The sequence below is a fragment of the Pseudorca crassidens genome, chromosome 8 (assembly GCF_039906515.1).
Source record: "Pseudorca crassidens isolate mPseCra1 chromosome 8, mPseCra1.hap1, whole genome shotgun sequence".
NCBI classification, from domain to species: Eukaryota; Metazoa; Chordata; class Mammalia; order Artiodactyla; family Delphinidae; genus Pseudorca; species Pseudorca crassidens.
The window spans coordinates 42,782,993-42,807,359 of NC_090303.1; the positions used below are offsets into that span (position 1 = coordinate 42,782,993).

The window sequence follows — 24,367 nt, forward strand, 5'->3', positions numbered from 1 at the left end:
ATTCGGTTTTCCTTTCACCTTCACCTAGAATTGCAGCTGTTCAGGATCCTTTATCTAGTGGAATGACCCAAACCTTGCATTCCCTGTTGGTTTGAGATTGGTAGATCTGCCTTCATAACACTAAACATGGCAGTACCAGGAGGCACCCCCATTGTGAAGCAGCACCTCCACTTGCCTGTGATGATTACAGGAGGAATCACCACACCAACTAAGAAACTCCTCCTTTTTTTGCTGCTTGATTTAGTGGCATGAAGAACCAAAAACAGCCTGTTGTTTGCATCAGCTTCCAAATCACCAGGCATAATCTCCTAGTGGAAGCATTCATCATTTGGCAGCTAAAACCTCCACAGCAGGATGTCCAAAGTCCTGCAAACCAAAATTTTTTCAAGTGGATCATTAGATGTAACTTATTCTACCCTTTGGTTCCCAGAAATATGTATATTGCCTCTGAAAAACATAGCACTGTATATTTGCTGCTGGTTCAGGTAAAATATCCCAACTTCACCAGCTATTTTTTCTCAGATGGCACCTTAACCGAAATATCTTTTGACTATTCTATCTTTCCATAGGGCCAGTTACTTCTGGATGATGAGGGTACGTGTTAAGACCAGTGGATTCCATTGTGATCATTTCATTGCTTTCATTCATTTGCTGTGTTTCATGTATTGCTTCGATTCAGGAAGTTTAAAGCCCAGTAAATAATGTTACACTATTATTAAATCTATCGATGTATTACATATGATTAAAAATACAGTGTATAGTAGCTTTTCTGAACAAATAAGGAGATTTAATGCCTAGCAAACCATTAAATCAATGATATGGTTATTATTACTATCAGTGAAATTGATCATTAATATTTATTACTGTGTAAACATTTAATGTACAGTAACTGTTCTGAAAAGTAATAGGTCTCCTGCCTGAGTACACGGCTATCCATTAATGTTAGAATTAATATACTATGAAGAATAGCCTTAGTAATCAGTTATCATAGGATATGTAGTATGATAAAATAACATATTGTAGTCAGTTCTTCCTCCTAACATTAAAATCTATATATTTAAAAGTGCCCTCTGCATATATTTAATACATTACCTTCATCCACTAAAATAAAAATTGGATTCATTTCTTTTATTGCTCATTAAATGTTGATTTAGATAGATCTTCCCTAACACTTGAAATAGACTTGCAATAAAAGAAAACTGTATTTTAACTGAAAATATATCTTTCCAAGTTCTCATAGTTTTGACAAATATGTACAAGTCAGGTTGAAAGATGAGGTTCTTTCACATCTGTGGTTATTATTGTCCAGATCAGACTTTCATTTATAACTCAAAACCCTCTATGTCTTATAACATGTCAAATAGGTATTTAAACAGAGAACTACCCTCTCCTTTTTATTAATCTCCCTTAAGCATTCTCTTCCACGTAAACTCTGTAATTCAACAAAAGAACTTTCTACCATTACAGAGAAATAATTTTGAGATTACGAGATACATATATTGGAACATAGCGAAAAAATGATGAGATAAAAATATAGCTAATAATAGGTACTTTTCCATTAAGTTGAACAAATATACTAGCAGAAGTTCCATATAGTTATAATGACTTTTCATTTTTCCTGTTTATTGCAATATACCTAAAGATGTTGATTATTAAGTCCTATTTCCGAATGTCTTGGTTTCTTCTTGAGCCTTTTGAAGAATGCATTATGGGAAGGCAAATAGAATTATCTTCTTTTAAAAGATTTAGCTTTCCCATTTTTCTCAGTGTAGAAAGAACTAAGCAAACTGTGTTCTTCATCCTACATACTCCATATTTCAAGAATTTATTAAAGAGTTTTTGAGTAGTGAGTGGGAGATTTTTAAAGTACCATTTCTCAAGAAGCCTTTGTATCTTCCAATTTAAAGTCTCGTCTCCAGTTTTAACACGTATAAAGTACCCTTTACTACCTTCACCTGCTGAATTGACAATGATTTTTTTTCTTGTTTGGTTGTTTCCATCATGTAGTTTATAAATTGAGTATATGTTATATACTGAGTAGATATACTCAGTATTTGCCTCAATACTGGGTTTTTGCCTCAATACCGAGTATCGAGGCAAAATAATCAAATGAATAAATAAGGCTACAATATTTGAGGAAGAATAAAGTCCAATAGGGGAGAAAATAGTATCACACGTGCAGAAATTAGAGGTGAACAAGAGACAGTAAATAATCAAATGTCTCTTTCTGTGTCAGAGGAGATAACAGTTTTAGGTTAAGTGAAAGTTTATGTAACTTCCAGAGAAGAAAGTTAATACTGAAAGTTTGATTCAAATATTTATGTTTATCCATCTCATCTTTGCCATCATCTTCATAGCTAACATTTGTAAGAATTCACCATTTTCAAGTAGTTTACTCACATGATTCTCACAACTATGTTATAAAATAGAAAAGCCAAATGCTGCTGTCCCTAATTTAGAGACTCAGAAAAGATCAGTGATTTGCTGAAGATCATGTTGCAAAGAAAATACAAGAGTGCAGGCCTTGCATTCTCCCCAGGCCAATTCTCTTCTTTTCTGCCACTCATTAAAAAGACAAAAAATGGCACCAGAACATTTAATTAAACAAAATTAAACTTTAGCCTTTGGTATTAAAAAAAAAAAAACAAACATAAATAAGCTTTTCTGCATGAACTGGGGGTAAGAATCCAGGAGTCCCTCTCACTAAAGTCCTTTTAGCCTCCCTTCCTAAGGCCACACCACGCTATCCTGATGGGTGTTCGCCTAGAGCCCGCCTCAGCTCTTCCAGACCTGGTCTCCTTCTAGGTAGCTCTTTACGAGTTGAGCAGCAGTAATATTTAGGAATCCTTCCCTGTGTGAAGCAGAATTTCTCCCTTCATGTAAATTTTACCTCCTCTGAACCAGTTCATTTCTCTTTGTCAATCCTGATGATTCACTATTCTTAGAGACTGGCTCTGCTACTTTGTCCCAGGGATTACTACTCAAGTAAGTCTCCTCAATTCTGAGTATGTCATTTGTTAATCTAAATTAATATTTTAAATTTCCGCCTTTTAAATTCAGTACTGAATAAAAATATCATGGGCTTGAGTAGGTGTTTGAAAAATTAAAATAGCCACAGAGAACTAGGAGCCAGAAAGAAGTGGAAGAATGCAGTCAGTGTGCTGTGTCTCCACATCCGTGAGAAAATGACAGGGATCATGTGAAAACCTTGAAAAGTCAGGAGAAGTGGCTCCAGCTGGATCAAGTGGACTCTAAGCCAGCCACTGTGGGTTCTTGAGAAGATGATAAATTGGATAAATATAAAGTTGTCAGGTCATTATGACAGGGCATTGTGGGACGTTGTATGCAGGGGCAGATTAAAGAAAAATGGCGGTTTATCCTTTTACCCCTGACACAGGACAGGGAATACTTGGCTCAGTACGATAAGAGTGGAAATGGAGATCAGAGGATGATCTGAAAAGATGTCCTATATAACGATTTGTGATAGCTTTTTGCTCATTAGCGTAAGGCAGAGTTGACAGTGAAGAATCAGGAGGTTTGGGAAAGACATGCAGCATGTCAGTTTGAGGGGAAGATGTTGAATTCGGTTTGAGAGCCGTTCTATTTGAGGTAAATAGAAATATGTCCATAGTTATTCTAGTTGAGCATGGTTATGGGTGTTCATCTAAGAGAGTGAAAGTTCAGAGAAAAGAGAAGAAGGCCAGAGAAATATCCTAGAAATGGTGATCAAAAGCAGGAAAAGTGGTATTTTTAGAAAAACTGCATTCTGTTTTTCTTACAGTTTTATGAATTATGAATTAGATTTTATGGTTAGGTTCTATACTAATTTCAACAGAGTAATCACTGGGACCTTCAGATTGTCCACGCAGTGGGGAGTTAGCCAGGTCAGGTGAATGTTGATGGAATCCAGTGTCTATATAGAAAAGAATTTACGATCATTATCACTGCCCCAAAGCTTTCTTGCCTTTAACTTTTATCCCTTAACTGGGATATATTAGACTAATTCTCTCTCTCTTTCGTTAATCATAAAATTATGACAGTTAATCACTGTTTGAATTGATACTTAGTAATTTTCCTTCTAAATAATTGATACATGTTATTCTGATTTATAAGAAAAAAATATATTTGTTTATTCAGATGACCAGAACTTATTTCTCATGTATATTTGGTCTTCATCCACGGTTTCTGGCTCACAGCTCTCAAACCCTTGGAATTTCCTCAGTGTAGAGAGTGATAAAGGTGTCTTTGTTAATAGATGACTTTTGGAAAGCACCTAAGGCTAGGGACTGTCAGTGAAGGCAACCTGTGATTAAAGGTTTGGAACTTCCAATCCCACCCCGCTGCCTCCCAGAAGAGGAGAAGGGCTGGAGGTTGAACCAGTTGCCAATGGCCAATGATTTAACCAATCATGCCTCCATAAAAACCCAAAGGGACCGGGTTTGGAGTGTTTCTGGGTTGGTGAACAAGTGGAGGTACAGATTGGAGTGACCTGCCTGGTAAGGGCATGAAACTCCACACCCTCCCCCATACCTTGCCCTATGCATGTCTTCTGTCCGGCTTGTCCTGAGTTATATCCTTCTATAATAAATGGCTCATCTGGTGAGTAAAATGTTTTTACTCTGCGTTCTGTGAGCCCCTCTAGCAAATTAATCAGACCTGAGGAGGGGGTTCTTGGGAACCTGTGGTTTACAGCCAGTCCATCAGAAGTACAGGAAACAACCTGGATTTGTGACTGGCATCTGAAGTGACAGGATGGGGACAGTCTTGTAGGACTGAACCCTTAGCCTTAGGAATCTGACGCTATCTCTGGGTAGATAGCGTCAGAATTAAGTTGAATCCTCGGACACCCAGCTGGTGTCCAAGAATTGCTCGTTGATGCTGCACACGCCCTCCCCCGCCACACACACACATCCGAAATTGGGTGCAGAATCCAAAATAATGCCAAAATATCCTTGTGGCTATGTTTCCATTCTCTTTTTCTTTAGTTTGAGCTTGAAAACAGAGACAAAAATTCCTTAATGCTGAAGAATGCCTTTAATGAAAAGAACTGCCCAAATCAATCATTGCCGTGTGACACCATTTTAGAAGTCTGTTAGGTTGTTCTCACCCTGTCTCATAAAGCTATCTGGAGTTTTCACTTGGGGTGGCTTTGGGATTGTGCCACGAATCTTCACTGCGGTTTGCCGGCTGGAATAGTATGGGTGATAAGGAAGCAGCTGCATGCAAGCATTCACTGTGCGAAAGGATAGAAAATGTGTGCACTGGCCCTTCCAGGGAGGCCTCACTGCTATAGCAGTTTACCCCATTACCAAATACTTGCAGCGGTGATACCCTCACATTCAGCTGCTGACCAGCAGCGTGGCCCTCAGCTTTAATAGGGAGCATATGATCCCTCCAGCTGGCAGGTGACGCCATTTGGCAGTGTTCCCAGCAGCTCAACAAAAGGTTTTCAAATATCAAAGCAAGCAGAAAGACCTCTGCCTTTGTAAGGAAAGTAATTTGACTGTGCATGCGTTTTGCTTCCATAAGAATTATTGCTTCTAACTTGCCGAATTCTGTGAAGGAAAGGGCACACTTAGAAATGAAATTAGCTTGGAAAATGTGTAAACTGTTCATTCAAATGGATAAAAAAGTGCAAAATTAGAGGAAATTGAAGTCTGTGCTTAGAAAAGGAATGCCTTTTGAACATAGCTAAAGGTGGGAAAAGTATTTTTAAAACATCTGGACTCTCAATTTCCAATTAATTGTTTGTAACATTTAAAATAAATGGTTTGAAGACCATTTTTAGAGCATAATTAAGAAATATTTTGTGAATATGTATGTGTGCTATGATTTTTCACTAATTTTTGCCAGTTCCCAGTTATGAAAAATTCAAGACAGAAATAAGACAATCTTATAGATAGGATCTTGCATAGTATTCTGTGTTATGTACACACCATAATTTATTTATTTAAACTTTCCATTATTTAGAGCCGTTTATGTTGCTTCCATACGTTTGTAACTACAAATGTGGTAAATGTCCTTACAATATATAATTGTGGGGAAAAAAAAGGAATACAATTTGAACGTAGTTAGAGGTGGGAAAAGTATTTTTTTAAAGATTCAATCTGAAAACACAAACCAATAAGAATTTAGATTGGTTAGATTATGAAGACTTAAGAGTTCAATTTTACTGAAGAAAGGGACTTTAGAGGTCTTTTAGGAAAATGTAATTTCATCGTATGGAAAAGCTACATGGTAGAAGAATTGCTACCTGATCAGAGTCATGCATCTCAAGAGTGGCAGTTTAGAAATGACTTGAGTCTCTTGACTATGAGTACAGCATTCATCAATTTCTATCTTGTTACAAACTGGGGACTCAGACAACTGAGCAATCCTCTTGGTCCACTCATTTTTTTCCATTGGAAAAGCAAACAGTAGATCGGGAGGAAAAATAAATACACATTTGAATATTCTTATATTAACCTCTGAATATAATTTTAAAATTAAATCGTTTGTATGTAAGCATAAGAAATGGGACTTACAGACATGACTGTCAGTTGGCTGATGGCTATCTTGTAAATGTGAAAAATGCATCTGCCTCAAAAAGCATGTCATTTTTTTCTCAAATAGTAGAGTTACACTAATACTCTGTATATGGTTTAAGTTTCATACCCTTATATTTTCTTTACCATATTTTTAATGAAGTATAGTTAATTTACAATGTTGTGTTAGTTTCAGGTATACAGCAAAGTGATTTGGTTCATATATATATAGATATATATATATATATATATATTCTTTATCAGACTCTTTTCCATTATAGGTTATTACAAGATATTGAATATAGTTCCCTGTGCTATACAGCAGGACCTTGTTGTTTATTTTATATATAGTAATGTGTATATGTTAATCCCAAACTCCTAGTTTCTCTCTCACGCCACTCCCCACTACCCCTTTTGGTAACCATAAGTTTATTTTCTATGTCTGTGGGTCTATTTCTGTTTTGTAAACAAGTTCATTTGTATCAATTTTTTTTTAATTTTTCATATAAATGATATCATATGATATTTGTCTTTCTTGTGTCTGATTACTTCACCTAGTATGATAATCTCTATGTCCATCCATGTTGCTGCAAGTGGCATTATTTCACTTTTTTATGGCTGAGTAACATTCCATTGTGTATAGACACCACATCTTCTTTATCCGTTCATCTGTCAGTGGACACTTAGATCCCTTCCATGTCTTGGCTATTGTAAATAGTGCTGCTGTGAACATTGTTCATAGCTTCATATTTTGCAGGCCAGGATAGGGACAACCACTTTCATTCTTGGAACAAATTATGTAATCAAATTAAATACATGACCATGCTGCCCTAACAGAGTATACAAGCCTACAAATATATTTTGCTTTATACCAACAAAATGAATATTTTAATCTACTCTGAACACGATATTACATTCGTTCTTATTACAAAACTTGGGGGTGTTTGTTAATATTATGAAAAGATTTCAGATATTATCCTTTGTGTAGAAAATCCTCCTGTAACATGAATAGTGTTATTGAATTCATTTGCATCTTTACAGGAAGAAAACATGTCCTTTCATTCAATAAGAATATTATAAGTGCTTATTGTAGGCCAATTCTAAAGGAACTAAGAAAGATATATTGCTATGGATCTTGTTTATAAATGTTGTAAGTGCCACAGTGACTTATATTTCTGAAAAGTCATATGAGCTCATTACAGTCCATAGGCCTCATGAACGAGCTAGGCATTGAGCTGGGATTGAGGGTTACCACATATTGGCTGGCCCATCAATCATGCCACTCTGGTGGCAGAGTAGTGCTTCTCAGGCTATCTACAGGGAAGGATCAGATTTTGCTTGCTGGTTTTCAATTTCGTTTTTGTTCGATTTCCTACTGATCCAGTAACACGGTCCTACATAGTCTAGCATGTAGCTCACACTGTATGCCTCTCACCATGGAATTCATCATTAACAAAACTGGCCTGTGCCCTGTTCACAGGATTGCATCTACTGATCATGTGCGTAGGTGTTGCAAATTTCAACTTGCTGTAACAGTGCCTCAGTACTTAGTTTCAATTCCTGTGCTTAGCTCATTGCATACCCCTAACAATCAGTTGCCCTCCTCCATGGACCACATTTTGACTACTGCCACTCTAGTGGGGTTTTCCCATACTATAAAGGCAGAAAACTAAACCATACTTCCCAAAGTCGCTTGCAGCCAGGTTTCCGGATGTGATTTGGATTCCAACAGTGTGCTAGAGCTGGGTGTAGATTCTGAGCTCAGGTCAGGAGGAAGAGAGAAAAGCACCCATTTCACAGGGAAGTTTGTGCCAGAAGTGTGGCTTCCTGCAGCCACAAAAGCAGCTGTATGGGTCAGAGAAATGGCAATGTGATTCTGAGGGCTGCAGTTGTCCTTAGAAGCCTTCTTCTTCAGCCTATCCAGTTATTTTATAAGCCACCTAATATCTGGTAATAAATCGCATTTTGTGTGATCTACTCAGTTTCTGTCTTCTGCAGGAAGAAAGGCTATACTGTTAAAGATTGATTAGCCAACTGTAAATAGTGGATGGCTTCTGTTTTTTGAGTAGTCAAGGGAGTTAGCGCTCCACGAGTGGTCTCAAATTTCAGTGTGCTTATGGATCACCTGAGAATGTAGTTAAAATACAGATTCTGACTCAGTAGTGTAACCTGGGGGTCTGAGACTCTGCACGTCTAACAGGCTCCCAGTTAATTGCCATGGTGTTGGTCCACAGACCAAACTTTTAGTAGTAAAATTCTAGGTCAGACTAAGCCTTCAGGAATAACTTCCACCTCTAGAGCTCCTGACTACAGATGTTAGGCTTCAGCAAGATGATGAGAAACTATTCTGATCCCTTTTATTACTTTCCCTGGATTAGAAACAGTGGGCCTGTGGTGATTTCCAAGCATAACTACTATGCCTTCTTTTTTCTCTTTTGCCTTATTAGAACAAAAAGAGAGAAAGGTTTTTTTTTCATATATTGATATCTATCTATCTCTCTATCAGTAAAGAGGAGATACAAGAAAGAAGGGATTAAACAAGTTGGTTCTAAGCAGAGACTTCAAATGGGGGATTTACAGATGTCACTTTTGGGCCACCTCAATGCATATATTCAGCCTACCTATTTGTAAGGGATACACATTTTTTTTTTAGCATCTTTTTTGGAGTATAATTGCTTTACAATGGTGTGTTAGTTTTTGCTTTATAACAAAGTGAATCAGCTATACATACACATATATCGCTGTATCTCCTCCCTCTTGTGTCTCCCTCCCACCCTCCCTATCCCACCCCTCTGGGTGGTCACAGAACACCGAGCTGATCTCCCTGTGCTATGCAGCTGCTTCCCACTAGCTATCTATTTTACATTTGGTAGTGTATATATGTCCATAACACTAGGGACACACATTTCTTGCCAATAACTTATGACATTGTATTTTCAGTCTACTATTTCATCTGCTTTCCGTGAGAAGCAAAAATTGTCAGATGGTGCTATTTGGGGAGGGATGGTTCAGGCCACATTTCGAGAGTTTTCCTGAGCTTCAACCATACCACCTAGGTCCTGAGCGAGTTTGCTTCACAGAGAAACAGAAGAGAGACGGGAGATGGGATTCCACATGGCAAATAGTGTAGACAAAAGTGGGTAGATAGAAGCAGGCCACTGTTATCTGGAGACAGTAAGGAGACTGTGCAGAATTGCAGGCTACTGGGGAGGAAGACTGAAAATTAATTTTGGCTGAGTGACGACCAGAGAGAGGGCCGTGGAAGCAGTGACAGATTATAGAGAGCTTCAATTACCAGAAAGGAAAGTTTGGATTTGATCTTAAGGAAATGAGAGTCCTGGAAAGTTTCTATTTAAGAAGCTAAAAATGATAATGGTATTTTGGGAGGTTAATTAGGCTACCTTCAGAAAGAAGGTATATTTTGTCAGCTGTCATGATTATTAAATGGACTACAGAAGTAATTTTAGGAAAAAAGATTTGACACAGCACTTTATTTTTGTGTAGTATAACTTAAATTATCAAAAAAGAAACAAAATGTAATCTATAGTTTATCAGTTTTAACCTTGCCCTAAAATAAAAAATGTTAAATATATTGGATAATCAGAGTTTAAAAGTAACTGTCAAAAGTTTGTGCTCTATCAACTTTTAAAATGAAGTCTCTTTAAAGACAAATATTAAAATTTGCTCTCCATTTGTTTCTTTCCTTTATTTATTTATTTATTTTTAGCATCGTTATTGGAGTGTAATTGCTTTATAATGGTGTGTTAGTTTCTGCTTTATAACAAAATGAATCAGTTATACATATACATATGTCCCCATATCTCTTCCCTCTTGGGTCTCCCTCCCTCCCACCCTCCCTATCCCACCACTCTAGGTGGTCACAAAGCTCCGAGCTGATCTCCCTGTGCTATGCGGCTGCTTCCCACTAGCTATCTATTTTACGTTTGGTAGTGTATATATGTCCATGCCACTCTCTCACTTTGTCCCAGCTTACCCTTCCCCCTCCCTGCGTCATCAAGTCCATTCTCTAGTAGGTCTGCATCTTTATTCCCATCTTGCACCTAGGTACTTCATGACCATTTTTTTTTTTTTTTTAGATTCCATATATATGTGTTAGCATACAGTATTTGTTTTTCTCTTTCTGACTCACTTCACCCTGTATGACAGGCTCTAGATCCATCCACCTAACTACAAATAACTCAATGTCGTTTCTTTTTATGGCTGAGTAATATTCCATTGTATGTATGTGCCACATCTTCTTTATCCAATCATCTGTTGATGGACACTTAGGTTGCTTCCATGTCCTGTCTATTGTAAATAGAGCTGCAATGAACATTGTGGTACATGACTCTTTTTGAATTATGGTTTTCTCAGGGTATATGCCCAGTAGTGGGATTGCTGGGTCATATGGTAGTTCTATTTGTAGTTTTTTAAGTAACCTCCATACTATTCTCAATAGTGGCTGTATCAATTTACATTCCCACCAACAGTGCAAGAGGTTCCCTTTTCTCCACACCCTGTCCAGCATTTATTGTCTGTAGATTTTTTGATGATGGCCATTCTGACCAGTATGAGATGATATCTCATTGTAGTTTTGATTTACATTTCTCTAATGATTAATGATGTTGAGCATTCTTTCATGTGTTTGTTGGCGATCTGTATATCCTCTATATCTTCTTTGGAGAAATGTCTATTTAGGTCTTCTGCCCATTTTTGGATTGGGTTGTTTGTTTTTCTGATGCTGAGCTACATGAGCTCCTTGTAAATTTTGGAGATTAATCCTTTGTCAGTTGCTTCATTTGCAAATATTTTCTCCCATTCTGTCTTTTCGTCTTGTTTACGGTTTCCTTTGCTGTGCAAAAACTTTTACGTTTCATTAGGTCCCATTTGTTTATTTTTGTTTTTTTTTTTCCATTTCTCTGGGAGGTTGCTGTGATTTATGTCATAGAGTATTCTGCCTGTGTTTTCCTCTGAGAGTTTGATAGTGTCTGGCCTTACATTTAGGTCTTTAATGCATTTTGAGCTTATTTTTGTGTATGGTGTTAAGGAGTGTTCTAACTTCATTCTTTTATATGTAGCTGTCCAGTTTTCCCAGCACCACTTATTGAAGAGGCTGTCTTTTTTCCATTGTATGTTCTTGCCTCCTTTATCAAAGATAAGGTGACCATATGAGCATGGGTTTATCTCTGGGCTTTCCATCCTGTTCCATTGATCTATATTTCTGTTTTTGTGCCAGTACTATACTGTCTTGATTACTGTAGCTTTGTAGTATAGTCTGAAGTCAGGGAGCCTGATTCCTCCAGCTCCGTTTTTCTTTCTCAAGATTGCTTTGGCTATTCGGGGTCTTTTGTGTTTCCATACAAATTGTGAAATATTTTGTTCTACTTCTGTGAAAAATGCCAGTGGTGGTTTGATAGGGGTTGCATTGAATCTGTAGATTGCTTTGGGTAATACTGTGATTTTCTCAATGTTGCTTCTTCCAATCCAAGAACATGGTATATCTCTCCATCTATTTGTATCATCTTGAATTTCTTTCATCAGTGTCTTATAATTTTCTGCATAGAGTTCTTTTTTCTCCTTAGGTAGGTTTATTCCTAGGTGTTTTATTCTTTTTGTTGCAGTGGTAACTGAGAGTGTTTTCTTAATTTCACTTTCAGATTTTTTCATCATTAATGTATAGAAATGCAAGAGATTTCTGTGCATTAATTTTGTATCCTGCAACTTTACCAAATTCACTGATTAGCTCTAGTAGTTTTCTGGTGGCATCTGTAGGATTCTCTATGTATAGCATCATGTCATCTGCAAACAGTGACAGCTTTACTTCTTTTCTGATTTGGATTCCTTTTATTTCTTTTTCTTCTCTGATTGCTGTGGCTCAAACTTCCAAAACTATGTTGAATAATAGTGGTGAAGTGGGCAACCTTGTCTTGTTCCTGATCTTAGTGGAAATGGTTTCAGTTTTTCACCATTGAGGACAATGTTGGCTGTGGATTTGTCATATATGGTCCTTATTATGTTGAGGAAAGTTCCCTCTATTCCTACTTTCTGGAGGGTTTACATCATAAATGGGTGTTGAATTTTGTCAGAAGCTTTCTCTGCATCTATTGAGATGATCCTATGGTTTTTCTCCTTCGATTTGTTAATATGGTTAATGACATTGATTGATTTGCGTATATTGAAGAATCATTGCATTCCTGGGATAAACCCCACTTGATCATGGTGTATGATCCTTTTAATGTGCTGTTGGATTCTGTTTGCTAGTATTTTGTTGAGGATTTTGGCATCTATGTTCATCAGTGATATTGGCCTGTAGTTTTCTTTCTTTGTGACATCTTTGTCTGGTTTTGGTATCAGGGTGATGGTGGTGTCATAGAATGAGATTGGGAGTGTTCTTCCTTCTGCTATATTTTGAAAGAGTGTGAGAAGGATAGGTGTTAGTTCTTCTCTAAATGTTTGATAGAATTCACCTGTGAAGCCATCTGGTCCTGAGCTTTTGTTTGTTGGAAGATTTTTAATCACAGTTTCAATTTCAGTGCTTGTGATTAGTCTGTTCATATTTTCTATTTCTTCCTGATTCAGTCTTGGAAGGTTGTGCATTTCTAAGAATTTGTCCATTTCTTCCAGGTTGTCCATTTTATTGGCATAGAGTTGCTCGCAGTAATCTCTCATGATCTTTTGTATTTCTGCAGTGTCTGTTTTTGCTTCTCCTTTTTCATTTCTAATTCTATTGATTTGAGTTTTCTCCCTTTTTTTTCTCCATTTTTTTCTTGATGAGTCTGGCTAATGGTTTATCAATTTTGTTTATCTTCTCAAAGAACCAGCTTTTAGTTTTATTGATCTTTGCTATCATTTCCTTCATCTCTTTTTCATTTATTTCTGATCTGATCTTTATGATTTCTTTCCTTCTTCTAACTTTGGGGTTTTTTTGTTCTTCTTTCTCTATTGCTTTAGGTATAAGGTTAGGTTGTTTATTTGAGATGTTTCTTGTCTCTTAAGGTAGGATTGTATTGCTATGAAATTCCCTCTTAGAGCTGATTTTGCTGCATCCCATAGGTTTTGGGTCGTCATATTTTCATTGTCATTTGTTTCTAGGTATTTTTTGATTTCCTCTTTGATTTCTTCAGTGATCGCTTCGTTATTAAGCAGTGTATTGTTTAGCCTCCATGTCTTTGTATTTTTTACAGATATTTTCCTGTAATTGATGTCTAGTCTCATAGCGTTGTGGTCGGAAGAGATACTTGATACGATTTCAGTTTTCTTAAATTTACCAAGGTTTGATTTGTGACCCAAGATATGATCTATCCTGGAGAATGTTCCATGAGCACTTGAGAAGAAAGTGTATTCTGTTGTTTTTGGATGGAATGTCCTATAAATATCAGTTAAGTCTATCTTGTTTAATGTATCATATAAAGCTTGTGTTTCCTTAATTATTTTCATTTTGGATGATCTGTCCATTGGTGAAAGTTGGGTGTGAAAGTCCCCCACTATGATTGTGTTACTGTCGAGTTCCCCTTTTTGGGCTGTTAGTATTTGCTTTATGTATTGAGGTGCTCCTATGTTGGGTGCATAAATATTTACAACTGTTATCTCTTCTTCTTGGATTGATCCCTTGATCATTATGTAGTGTTCTTTTTTGTCTCTTGTAACAGTCTTTATTTTAAAGTCTATTTTCTCTGATATGAGAATTGCTACTCAAGCTTTCTTTTGATTTCCATTTGCATGGAATATCTTTTTCCATCCCCATACTTTCAGTCTGTATGTGTCCCTAGGTCTGAAGTGGGTCTCTTGTAGACAGCATATATATGGGTCTTGTTTTTGTATCCATTCAGCCAGTCTATGTCTTTGGTTGGAGCATTTAATCCATTTACATTTAAGGTAATTATCGCTATGTATGTTCCTATTTCCATTTTCTTAATTGTTTTGGGTTTGTTATTGTAGGTCTTTTCCTTCTCTTGTGTTTCCTGCTTAGTGAAGTTCCTTTAGCATTTGTTATAAAGCTGGTTTAGTGGTGCTGAATTCTTTTAGCTTTTGCTTGTCTGTAAAGGTTTTAAATGCTCTATCAAATCTGAATGAGATCCTTGCTGGGTAGAGTAATCTTGGTTGTAGGTTCTTCTCCTTCATCACTCTAAATATGTCCTTCCACTCCCTTCTGACTTGCAGAGTTTCTGCTAAAAGATCAGCTGTTAACCTTATGGGGATTCCCTTGTGTGTTGTTTGTTGTTTTTCCCTTGCTGCTTTTAATATGTTTTCTTTGTATTTAATTTTTGATAGTTTGATTAATATGTGTCTTGGCATGTTTCTCCTTGGATTTATCCTGTATGGGACTCTCTGTGCTTCTGGGACTTGATTAACTATTTTCTTTCCCATATTAGGGATGTTTTCAACTATAATCTCTTCAAATATTTTCTCAGTTCCTTTCTTTTTCTCTTCTTCTTCTGGGACCCCTGTAATTCAAATGTTGGTGCCTTGGTCTCTGAGACTGTCCTCAATTCTTCTCATTCTTTTTTCTTTGTTCTGCTCTGCAGTAGTTGTTTTCCATTATTTTATCTTCCAGGTCACTTATCCGTTCTTCTGCCTCAGTTATTCTGCTATTGATCCCTTCTAGAGAATTTTTAATTTCATATATTGTGTTGTTCATCATTGTTTGTTTGCTCTTTATTTCTTCTAGGTCCTTATTAAACATTTCTTGTATTTTCTGCATTCTGTTTGCAAGATTTTGGATCATCTTCACTATCATTCTGAATTCTTCTCAGGTAGACTGCCTATTTCCTCTTCATTTCTTAGGTCTGGTGGGTTTTTATCTTGCTCCTTCATCTGCTGTGTGTTTTTCTGTCTTCTCATTTTTCTTATCTTACTGTTTTTGGGGTCTCCTTTTTGCACGCTGCAGGTTCGTAGTTCCTGTTGTTTTTGGTGTCTGTCCCCAGTGGCTAAGTTTGGTTCAGTGGGTTGTGTAGGCTTCCTGGTGGAGGGGACTAGTGCCTGTGTTCTTGTGGATGAGGCTGGATCTTGTTTTTCTGATGGGCAGGTCCATGTCTAGTGGTGTGTTTTGGGCTGTCTGTGGCCTTATTATGATTTTAGGCAGCCTCTCTGCTAATGGGTGGGGTTTGTTCCTGTCTTGCTAGTTGTTTGGCATAGGGTTTCCAGCACTGTAGCTTGCTGGTTCTTGAGTGGAGCTGGGTCTTGGCGTTGAGATGGAGATCTCTGGGAGATTTTCACTGTTTCATATTACGTGGAGCTGAGAGCTCTCTAGTGGACCAGTGTCCTGAAGTTGGCTCTCCCACCTCAGAGGCACAGCCCTGACGCCTGGCTGGAGCATCAAGAGCCTGTCATCCACATGGCGCAGAATAAAAGGGAGAAAAAAAGAAAGAATGAAAGAAAAAGATAAAATAAAATAAAATAGTTATTAAAATAAAAAATAATTATCAAAAAAAATTTAAGTAATAAAAGAATGAAAGAAAGAAGAGAGCAACCAAACCGAAAAACAAATCCACCAATGATAACAAGCTCTAAAAAGTATACTAGAAAAAGAAGAAAAGAAAAAAACAGACAGACAGAACACTAGGACAAATGGTAAAAGCAAAGCTATACAGACAAAATCACACACAGAAGCATACACATACACTCACAAAAAGAGAAGAAGGGAAAAATATATATGTATTGTTGCTCCCAAACTCCACCTCCTCAATATGGGATGATTCGTTGTCTATTCATGTATTCCACAGATGCAGGTACATCAAGTTAATTGTGGAGATTTCATCTGCTGCTCCCAAGGCTGCTGGGAGAAGCTTCCCTTTCTCTTCTTTGTTCGCACAGCTCCTGGGGTTCAGATTTGGATTTGGCCCCGCCTCTGTGTGTAGTTCGCCTGAGGCTGTCTTTTGTTCGCTCAGACAGGACAGGGTTAAAGGAGCAGCTGATTGGGGGGGCTCTGGCTCACTGAGGCGTGGCGGAGGGAGGGGTACGGATGCGGGGTGAGCTTGTGGCAGCAGAGGTTGGCATGACATTGCACCAGCCTGAGGCACGCCGTGTGTTCTCCTGGGGAAGTTGTCCCTGGATCACGGGACCCTGGCAGTGGCGGGCTGCACAGGCTCCCCGGAAGGGGGGGTGTGGATAGTGACCCGTGCTCGCACACAGGCTTCTTGGTGGCTGCAGCAGCAGCCTTAGCGTCTCATGCCTGTCTCTGGGGTCCGCTAACCCCTTCAGGCTGTGTTCACGCAGCCAACCCCAGTCCTCTCCCTGGGATCTGACCTCCAAAGTCCGAGCCTCGACTCCCAGCCCTGCCCGCCCCAGCAGGTGAGCAGACAAGCCTCTCGGGCTGGTGTGTGCCGGTCGGCACCGATCCTCTGTGCGGGAATCTCTCCTCTTTGCCCTCCGCACCCCTGTGGCTGCGCTCTCCTCCGTGGCTCTGAAGCTCCCCCCGCTCTGCCACCTGCAGTCTCCTCCCGCAAAGGGGCTTCCTAGTGTGTGGAAACCTTTCCTCCTTCACAGTTCCCTCCCACTGGTGCCGGTCCCGTCCCTATTCTTTTGTCTCTATTTTTTCTTTTGCCCTACCCAGATACGTGGGGAGTTTCTTGCCTTTTGGGAGGTCTGAGGTCTTCTGCCAGCGTTCAGTAGGTGTTCTGTAGGAGTTGTTCCACACGTAGATGTATTTCTGATGTATTTGTGGAGAGGAAGGTGATCTCTGTGTCTTACTCTTCCGCCATCTTGAAGCTCCTCCTCTCCACTTTTTCATTTTTTTTTTAGTCTGATTCCTCTGTGTCTGATACAAGGTGATTAAGTAATATCTGCTTTTGTCTCAAAGCCAAACTTTTGTTCTATCAGTCCTAGCCATCTGGGCTATCCTGAATATACCACATAAATGAAAAGGAAACTGTCACAGTGACCATCACATCTTCTACCAGGCTGCCCTTGCAGAAGCGTAGCCTATGCCTTTGACCTCCAAAGGGGCATGTTCTCAGGAAAACCATAATGAACCAAAATGGATAGTTCCCCTGAGCTCTCTAGTGTCACCGTTTTACATTGCCAGAATAAAGGAGAAAATGGTTGAGGGTGGCAGCTGAATAATTTAGTAAGCATGGGTGATTTGGTGATCCTATTTAGTCCAACTAACAATTACAAAATGAAATTAACATGCATCACAGCGTTCATGGACCTACCAAAGTCCACTGTAAGGCCATATGTGAGTTATTCAGGCCTAAAATGAGCCCCAGTGTGTGAGCACTCAGCTACGCCTGTGGCCTTGGCTTTGAACTCCGTTATGCTCATGACTTTTAAAAGTATACACGCCATCCAGAACTTTCAGCTAAACCCTGATCCCTAGTTCTGGATCTGTCTACCAGACATTTCTGCGTGTTGGATGTGTACTGGATGTGTCCATATCAAATCAAGATAATAATGTTGAACTCAATTATCAACTGCCAGGAACTTGCTTTTTATTCCATGTTCTCCATTTCGAAGAATTGCAGTGATGCTCAGCAGATTGCCAAAGCTAGAAACTTCCAAGTTATTTAATGACTCCTTCCTCTCTTTTAACCCCTTCAACTATCCATCAGGTTGTATAGCTTCTAACTCCCCTTTTTATAGTTTGTAACCCCTTTTAATTTCTACTGCCATTGCCTTTGTTCACACTTTGATAAGCCTCATAAGCAGAAAGATCTAGTTAGCATCCTAGCTCTGCTACTTTATCTAGACTTAAGTGAGACATTTAGATTCCATTTCCTTGTCTTAAAAAAAAAAAAAGATGGATCTCCATCTTACAGAATAGTTTTAAGGATTACATGAGATACTTTAAGTAAAACTTAATACTGTACATGGCTCACACTAGACATTCAATGATGATTAATCTCATGTTCATAATCATACCTCACTCAGTTTGAGCAGTGTTTGGCACACAGCAAGCACTCAGTATATATTTACTATAAATATTAATGTCGTAATCATCATCATCATCATCATAGTTAGCCTGCTTCTGATCTTATACCCTGTTATTCTGTCCTGCACCCTACTATTGGAATTTACATAAAATACAAATATCATGCCCTTTATGCTCCACAACTTTGAATGGTTCTCTCACTCACAGGAGGTGCTTTTCTGGATCGACATAACTGCCCTTGATCTGACCTAGGCTTCAGTTCCACTCTTACTTCCACTGCTCAACAAAAACTCCTTACACTGAGGCCAATGAAAAATCTATATTTCCCCCACCCACCAATAAACAAAGAAAAGACTTTTATTTCATATTTCCATTGATTACCTTCACTCAATATGAAAACTTCATAGTAATGTACTACTTCATATAGCCTTCTGTGCCTCCCCAAGCAGAATTATATGCTTCCAATTTAATTACTATAATCTTGTCTTTGTACTTCTAAAGCCCAATATGTAGAGTTACTTGATTCACATTTGCTGAAATAATGGTATTGGAAAATTAAAGGAAAAACAAACTATAGATAGATAAGTAGGTAGGTATGTTATATACATCACATATATTAAAAACTGTATAATCATATAACTTAATACTGTTCTCATGTTTATGCTGCTGATTTCTCATATGTAGGACCTGTATTAAAAACTGTTAACATGTATCAGGAAAATGTATTTGTTTTGACTTTTCCATAATTACTAAGTCCTCCTTAGAGCAAGTAGCACATTTGCAAAGTGCTAGGGTGGTACGAATCCTGGGGCTGTGAAATAGTGAAACTATTGGATTCACAATGTGCCGGTAACCTTGGCACTGGCCTCAGCTACAGCAGTTGCTCTAACAAACTGAGATTTACAGTCAGTTTAAACTGTGAGAAGCAGTAGGGCAAAGTGATTAAGAAAATGGGCTCTGATTTTAGAAAATCCAAGTTCAAATTTCAGTTCCCTACTTAACACATTCCTATATGATCTTAAACACATTCCCTAACCTTTCAGAGACTCCTTCCCTGTAAAATGGAAATGATAATGGTACCCACATAAAAGAATTATTGGAAGCATTAAATGAGGTAATATGAATTAAGTTTTAAACTTAGGCTGTGCAGACTTTCAGATACACAAGACACACAGACTGCTGTCTGGCATCAGTCTACTTAGAAAGATAAAGAACTTGTCATCATTGTAGCAACAGACATTCCTAATCTGGTGGTAATTCTTCTAGAAATCAATGCAGCACAATTCAGATGGAAGAAGATAATTCTACATCCGGCAAGTCCAAGAGTTGCCTTGGCTTAAAAGTCTCAGGCCCCACAGGCGCCGATATCTCTTGAAGTGATCCCGTAGTCATAGACTGCAAAGTCCACACAAAAAACAAGCCCTATTCCAAGAGCTGACACATTCAGGCAAGCCCAGAGTTGTGGCTGCCTACCAGGTAGTTTTAGTTTCTCCAGAGCAAATGGAATTTATCAAAATTGATCATTGTATCATAAATAATATTATCTGGTAACATAGCTGATATTTCAGCTTTCATCAGGTTACCAGGTAACTGTAACTGGAGGTATTTAACTGATAGTCAAATTCTCCACAAAAGATTAAAAGGGATTGTTAATTCTCTGCCTCTACATAGAATATGGACTTGGTAAGTAATACATAGAGGATAACATATGCATATATGTATATGAATACAATCTCATGAAGGATTAGAAATGTATCTAAGAGGAAATTAACATGGAGAGTTTTGGAAAAAAGGAGTTATAGAGGTCATCATTTGGTCATCATCTTGCCTGATTTTCCTGGATAAACTCACAAGTGTTAGAGTGAAAACTTGTTCATCACAGAGAAAGTTTTGTTCTAAGGTTAGTGTTGTACCTAATGCATCATTAACACTCAATATATGACATTTGAGTAAAACTGGGATTCTGGTCCTCTCTGTTGTTATAAGAAGAACAGAGCTGACTTACAGGGCCCTTTTACTGCCACTCTCAGATGATTCTCCTGCCCAGACCTCTCAGCTCAGACAAACTGACTTTGACATATTGAGCTCTAATTGTCTCCTAGGAATGCAATTTTCGTACACATGCCAATAGAATTAAAAAGATAGTGTGTGAGTTGTTATATTAAAATGGACCTGCCTCTCTGTATGGTTGGTTATCATAGTTAAATATAGCAGCTGAATGATGAGACAGAATTATCAGTGAACTCTCCCACTGGAACAGATGCCCTATCGTGGCAGCATGCCTCCTGTGTCTTGTAAACGTGAGCTACTAGTTACTGAGAATGGGCAGGAGTTCAACTAAGAATCAACGCAAGGCCATCCAATGCCAGGAAAACCCCTCAAAGTGCATATGCCCGTAGTTGATGACATTTGGAACATCATCTTCGTATGTAGACATTACAATTTAGAATTCAACATCCCTCTAATTCAAGGAGGATTAGATAGATACGAATTTGAACATAAATACTTTACCGATGAATTAGAGATCTATTTAGAGGATATTTCTACAGTAATATAGCTTAAATAGATTTATATTTCTAATGCTTATGATGTATTTAATTAATATACTCATATGTATACCTTACATTAAAGTATGAACTGGAAAAGTTGATGTAGTTGAATAAGCATACATTGTAATTGACAGCTAAAGTTTCAAACAGTATTAAAAATAATGTTAAGCATAAATTAAATCACTTTTTCTGTTCAATATTGTATTAGTTACCCAGGCATGTTTATTTAAATCACTAAATGGAAATTATCATATGTTAACAGTTCTTGGTTCCTCATTTTCTAAATAAAGACAAATCTGGAATGAGTAAAATGAACAATATGGTAAACTTAGTTTCAGCTAATTTTGCATAACCCCTTTATTTTCTATTTCCTATGAGTGGTTTAACAACTCTTACAAAATAGGAGGAAATGCAAATGTTAGCTTTGAGTCTAAGAGCTTTTACACATCGTAAATGTTGATATCTTTTTAATGAAATTGGAATTGTACCTCCAAGTAGAAATAAAAATGTCCAAGCTGATTTCACTCTGGCGTGTAGAAGACAAAGTTCATGCCTGCCTGTGAGTCTGTGATGAGAATATTAATGCTCTTTTGCAGTTTTTGCCAACAAGAGAAGCTGCCGCTGACCTTCCAGGCCTGTGTGATCACCAAAGAGTGCCAGGTGTCAGAGTGGTCTGAGTGGAGCCCCTGCTCAAAAACGTGCCATGATATGGCATCCCCTAAAGGCACCCGTGTGAGGACGCGGCTCATCAGGCAGTTTCCTATTGGCAGTGAGAAGGAGTGTCCAGAACTTGAGGAAAAAGAACCCTGTGTGTCTCAAGGAGATGGAGTTGCCCCCTGTGCCATGTGAGTAAATAAAGGATGGTGGCATCTGCTGCCCTGTCTGCCCAAACTGCGTGTTCCTTTAGCGGTTTGATTTCAACTGGATAGTATGTTGAGAAATAGAGATTTTTACAAATTCTAAGTAGAAAAATATCTCTCTACAAACACTATCCTGTAAAAATGACTGGTTTTACAGGGTAAAAGTGTCTTTAACAAGCTGGATTTCCCAGTCTCCATGCAAGTTAGATTTTTAACGGCAATTCCCTGTTTGTGTATTTTCTATCATGGGGATTGGCAAGCTTTTTCCATAAAGGAGAAGGTAGTGAAAATGTTAGCCTTTACAAGCCACATGTGTCTCTGTCACGCTTCATCTCTGCCATTGGAGCTGTAGGTAATATGTAAACAAATGAGTGTGGATATGTTCCAATAAAATTCACTTATAAGAACAGGGGACAGGTTGGATTTGGCTGTAGTTTGTCAACTAGTCTATAAGGTAAAATAAAGTTTCAAAATACAGGTTCCTATTGCTTATTGAGCAAGTCCCATTAAAATTCAGTACTGTATATAACAATTCCTGTTGAATAGAGTAAGATGCTATATCAAAATAATGAGACTGTAAGCTCCTTCAGGACAAAGACTGCTTATGAACCTTGGGGGTGGGGCTTGTTTGTTTTTTAATTGCTTGCATGTCATAGGACCAGGCACACAGTAAGTGTCCAATCAATGTGCATTGAATTCAGATGAAATAAGACTAATTTTGAAATATTTGGCAGTGTAACTATATTCTTTTTATCCTTAAAAAATATCATCTCCAAAACATTACTGTGAACTATCTTGGTGATAAATATATTTCAGCTTAGTCTGAATATAGAATATTTATGAAACAACTTACAGAATCTTAGTTTCTCAGTAGATATGCACAAGCTTCATTGAAAGGTTCCCTGGAATATTTCAGATATTTAGAGAACATGCATACAGCTTGAACTGCATGACACAGTGAGGAGGAAAATTGCTACTATTATTGTTCCTCCTCCCATTTCTAACAGTAATAATAATAATAACAAAGAATAGTGATGATTCAGACAAGATCTTCAATTATGCAGCACTTTGGAATCATCCCTTCTCTGATATAACAAGTGACAGAATGCTCTAGAGAGTTTTCTTCCTAACTACTCTGCCTGTCCTGCTGACTTGTGTGTTCCCCTCTACATAACAGTTTCAAGGAAGTTGCCAGGTTCTCTAATCAGTGTTTTGTCTCCTACAAGTTTCTTCCATTTTTGTCTCAAGCTAGGTGTTTTATTCTTTATCCTCTCAAATATTCAAACGCCATTAGCTATTAATTAAAATCTCTATTCTGAATCTTTCTTCTAAGCCTTTATGGATGATAGCACTTTTTTAGAATGTGCGATCAATTGACGTTACTAAAAATTTGTTCCTCTCACAGGACTCCGTAAGATGACCTAAATTGGGACTCCATTCTATAAAAAAACCAAAATTTTCATTTTAGCTCCCCTAATGAATGACTTGTTTGGTTTTACTTTCCTTCACTGTCTCTCCTCCCAAGGCATCAAGTATCCATGTTTTTAGAATTGACCTGAATGCTGCACTTCTTTTATAAATGTATGTCAAGAGTGTTGTTCCTGGATGCCCCAGTCCTGCACCTCTATTAAGCCATGAATCCCCACTTATAAAAACTGAAAAACGAACATGAAGTGCAGCTTTACTGTCATGAAACTTTACCACTGACAAAGCAAAGCCTCTAGATGAGACATCCTAGAGCCCACTTAACCTTTCTGTCTAACTGAGGTGAACATTAGCACACCCATTTGTACCTATGTTGGCTGTTAATCTGATTACTAAGGAGGCATCTTGGTTAAAGTGAAACCAAGTGCTACATGAGCCATTTTCTTTGTGCTTTTAGAATATCCATTTTCCTCGAGGTGGAGAAATGCCATCACTTTCTATCTTCAGTGGCATCGGGAAATGGTTCCCTGTCTATCTCCTTAAAGCATGTGTTGGGCTGACAATCCCCTGACATTTTTTTCACATCATAATCTTTATTGGAGCTTTAGTTTAGAATCACAGATCATCTTTCCTGTGTTCCACTGATTAGAAACGTCAGCTCTTTTCATCATTCATCAGCACTCATCAGGGATGCTCAGTGCTACAGGAAAAAAAAAAAAAAAACTCTTATTCTCAACAATAAAGAGAAAACTCTGAATTATGTTACATTTTTATTACTAACACACAATTATAATTTTGATCCAGTACGAAGCTGCAATTTTCATGCATTCTGTTAGAGACAAAACAAATGTTTGGGTTCATCATCATTTAGAATGTGTTCCATTCTCAGATTCAACCTTCCTTTGCTTATAAGCATCAAGAAAGGGCAAGCCTGAGTTCAGCTTAATTGAACATAAAATTTCCTGTTTTCAGCATTATGCTCTCTTTTCATAAAATATTTATAAGTAACTTCCAGTAGTTGCAATTAAAACTGGATCATCTTAAATTTAACTCCTCTTTAAATGGAGCGGGATGAGGATGTAGAGGAAGGGATTGAAAGTGAACCTGCACCTTAGATGTAGTCTAAGATTAATTCAAGAG

The 24,367-nt window shown here is 37.9% G+C and overlaps 1 protein-coding gene across 1 annotated transcript in view; it reads left to right on the forward strand.

The window, feature by feature from the left end:
* The window catches only part of THSD7A (thrombospondin type 1 domain containing 7A), a 452,500-nt gene that overhangs the window by 215,686 nt on the left and 212,447 nt on the right, over positions 1-24,367 (forward strand). Inside the window, exon 3 of the mRNA XM_067746269.1 lies at positions 21,539-21,787. Within this exon, the coding sequence (XP_067602370.1) occupies positions 21,539-21,787 (249 nt within the window). The remainder of the gene's footprint in view (positions 1-21,538; positions 21,788-24,367) is intronic.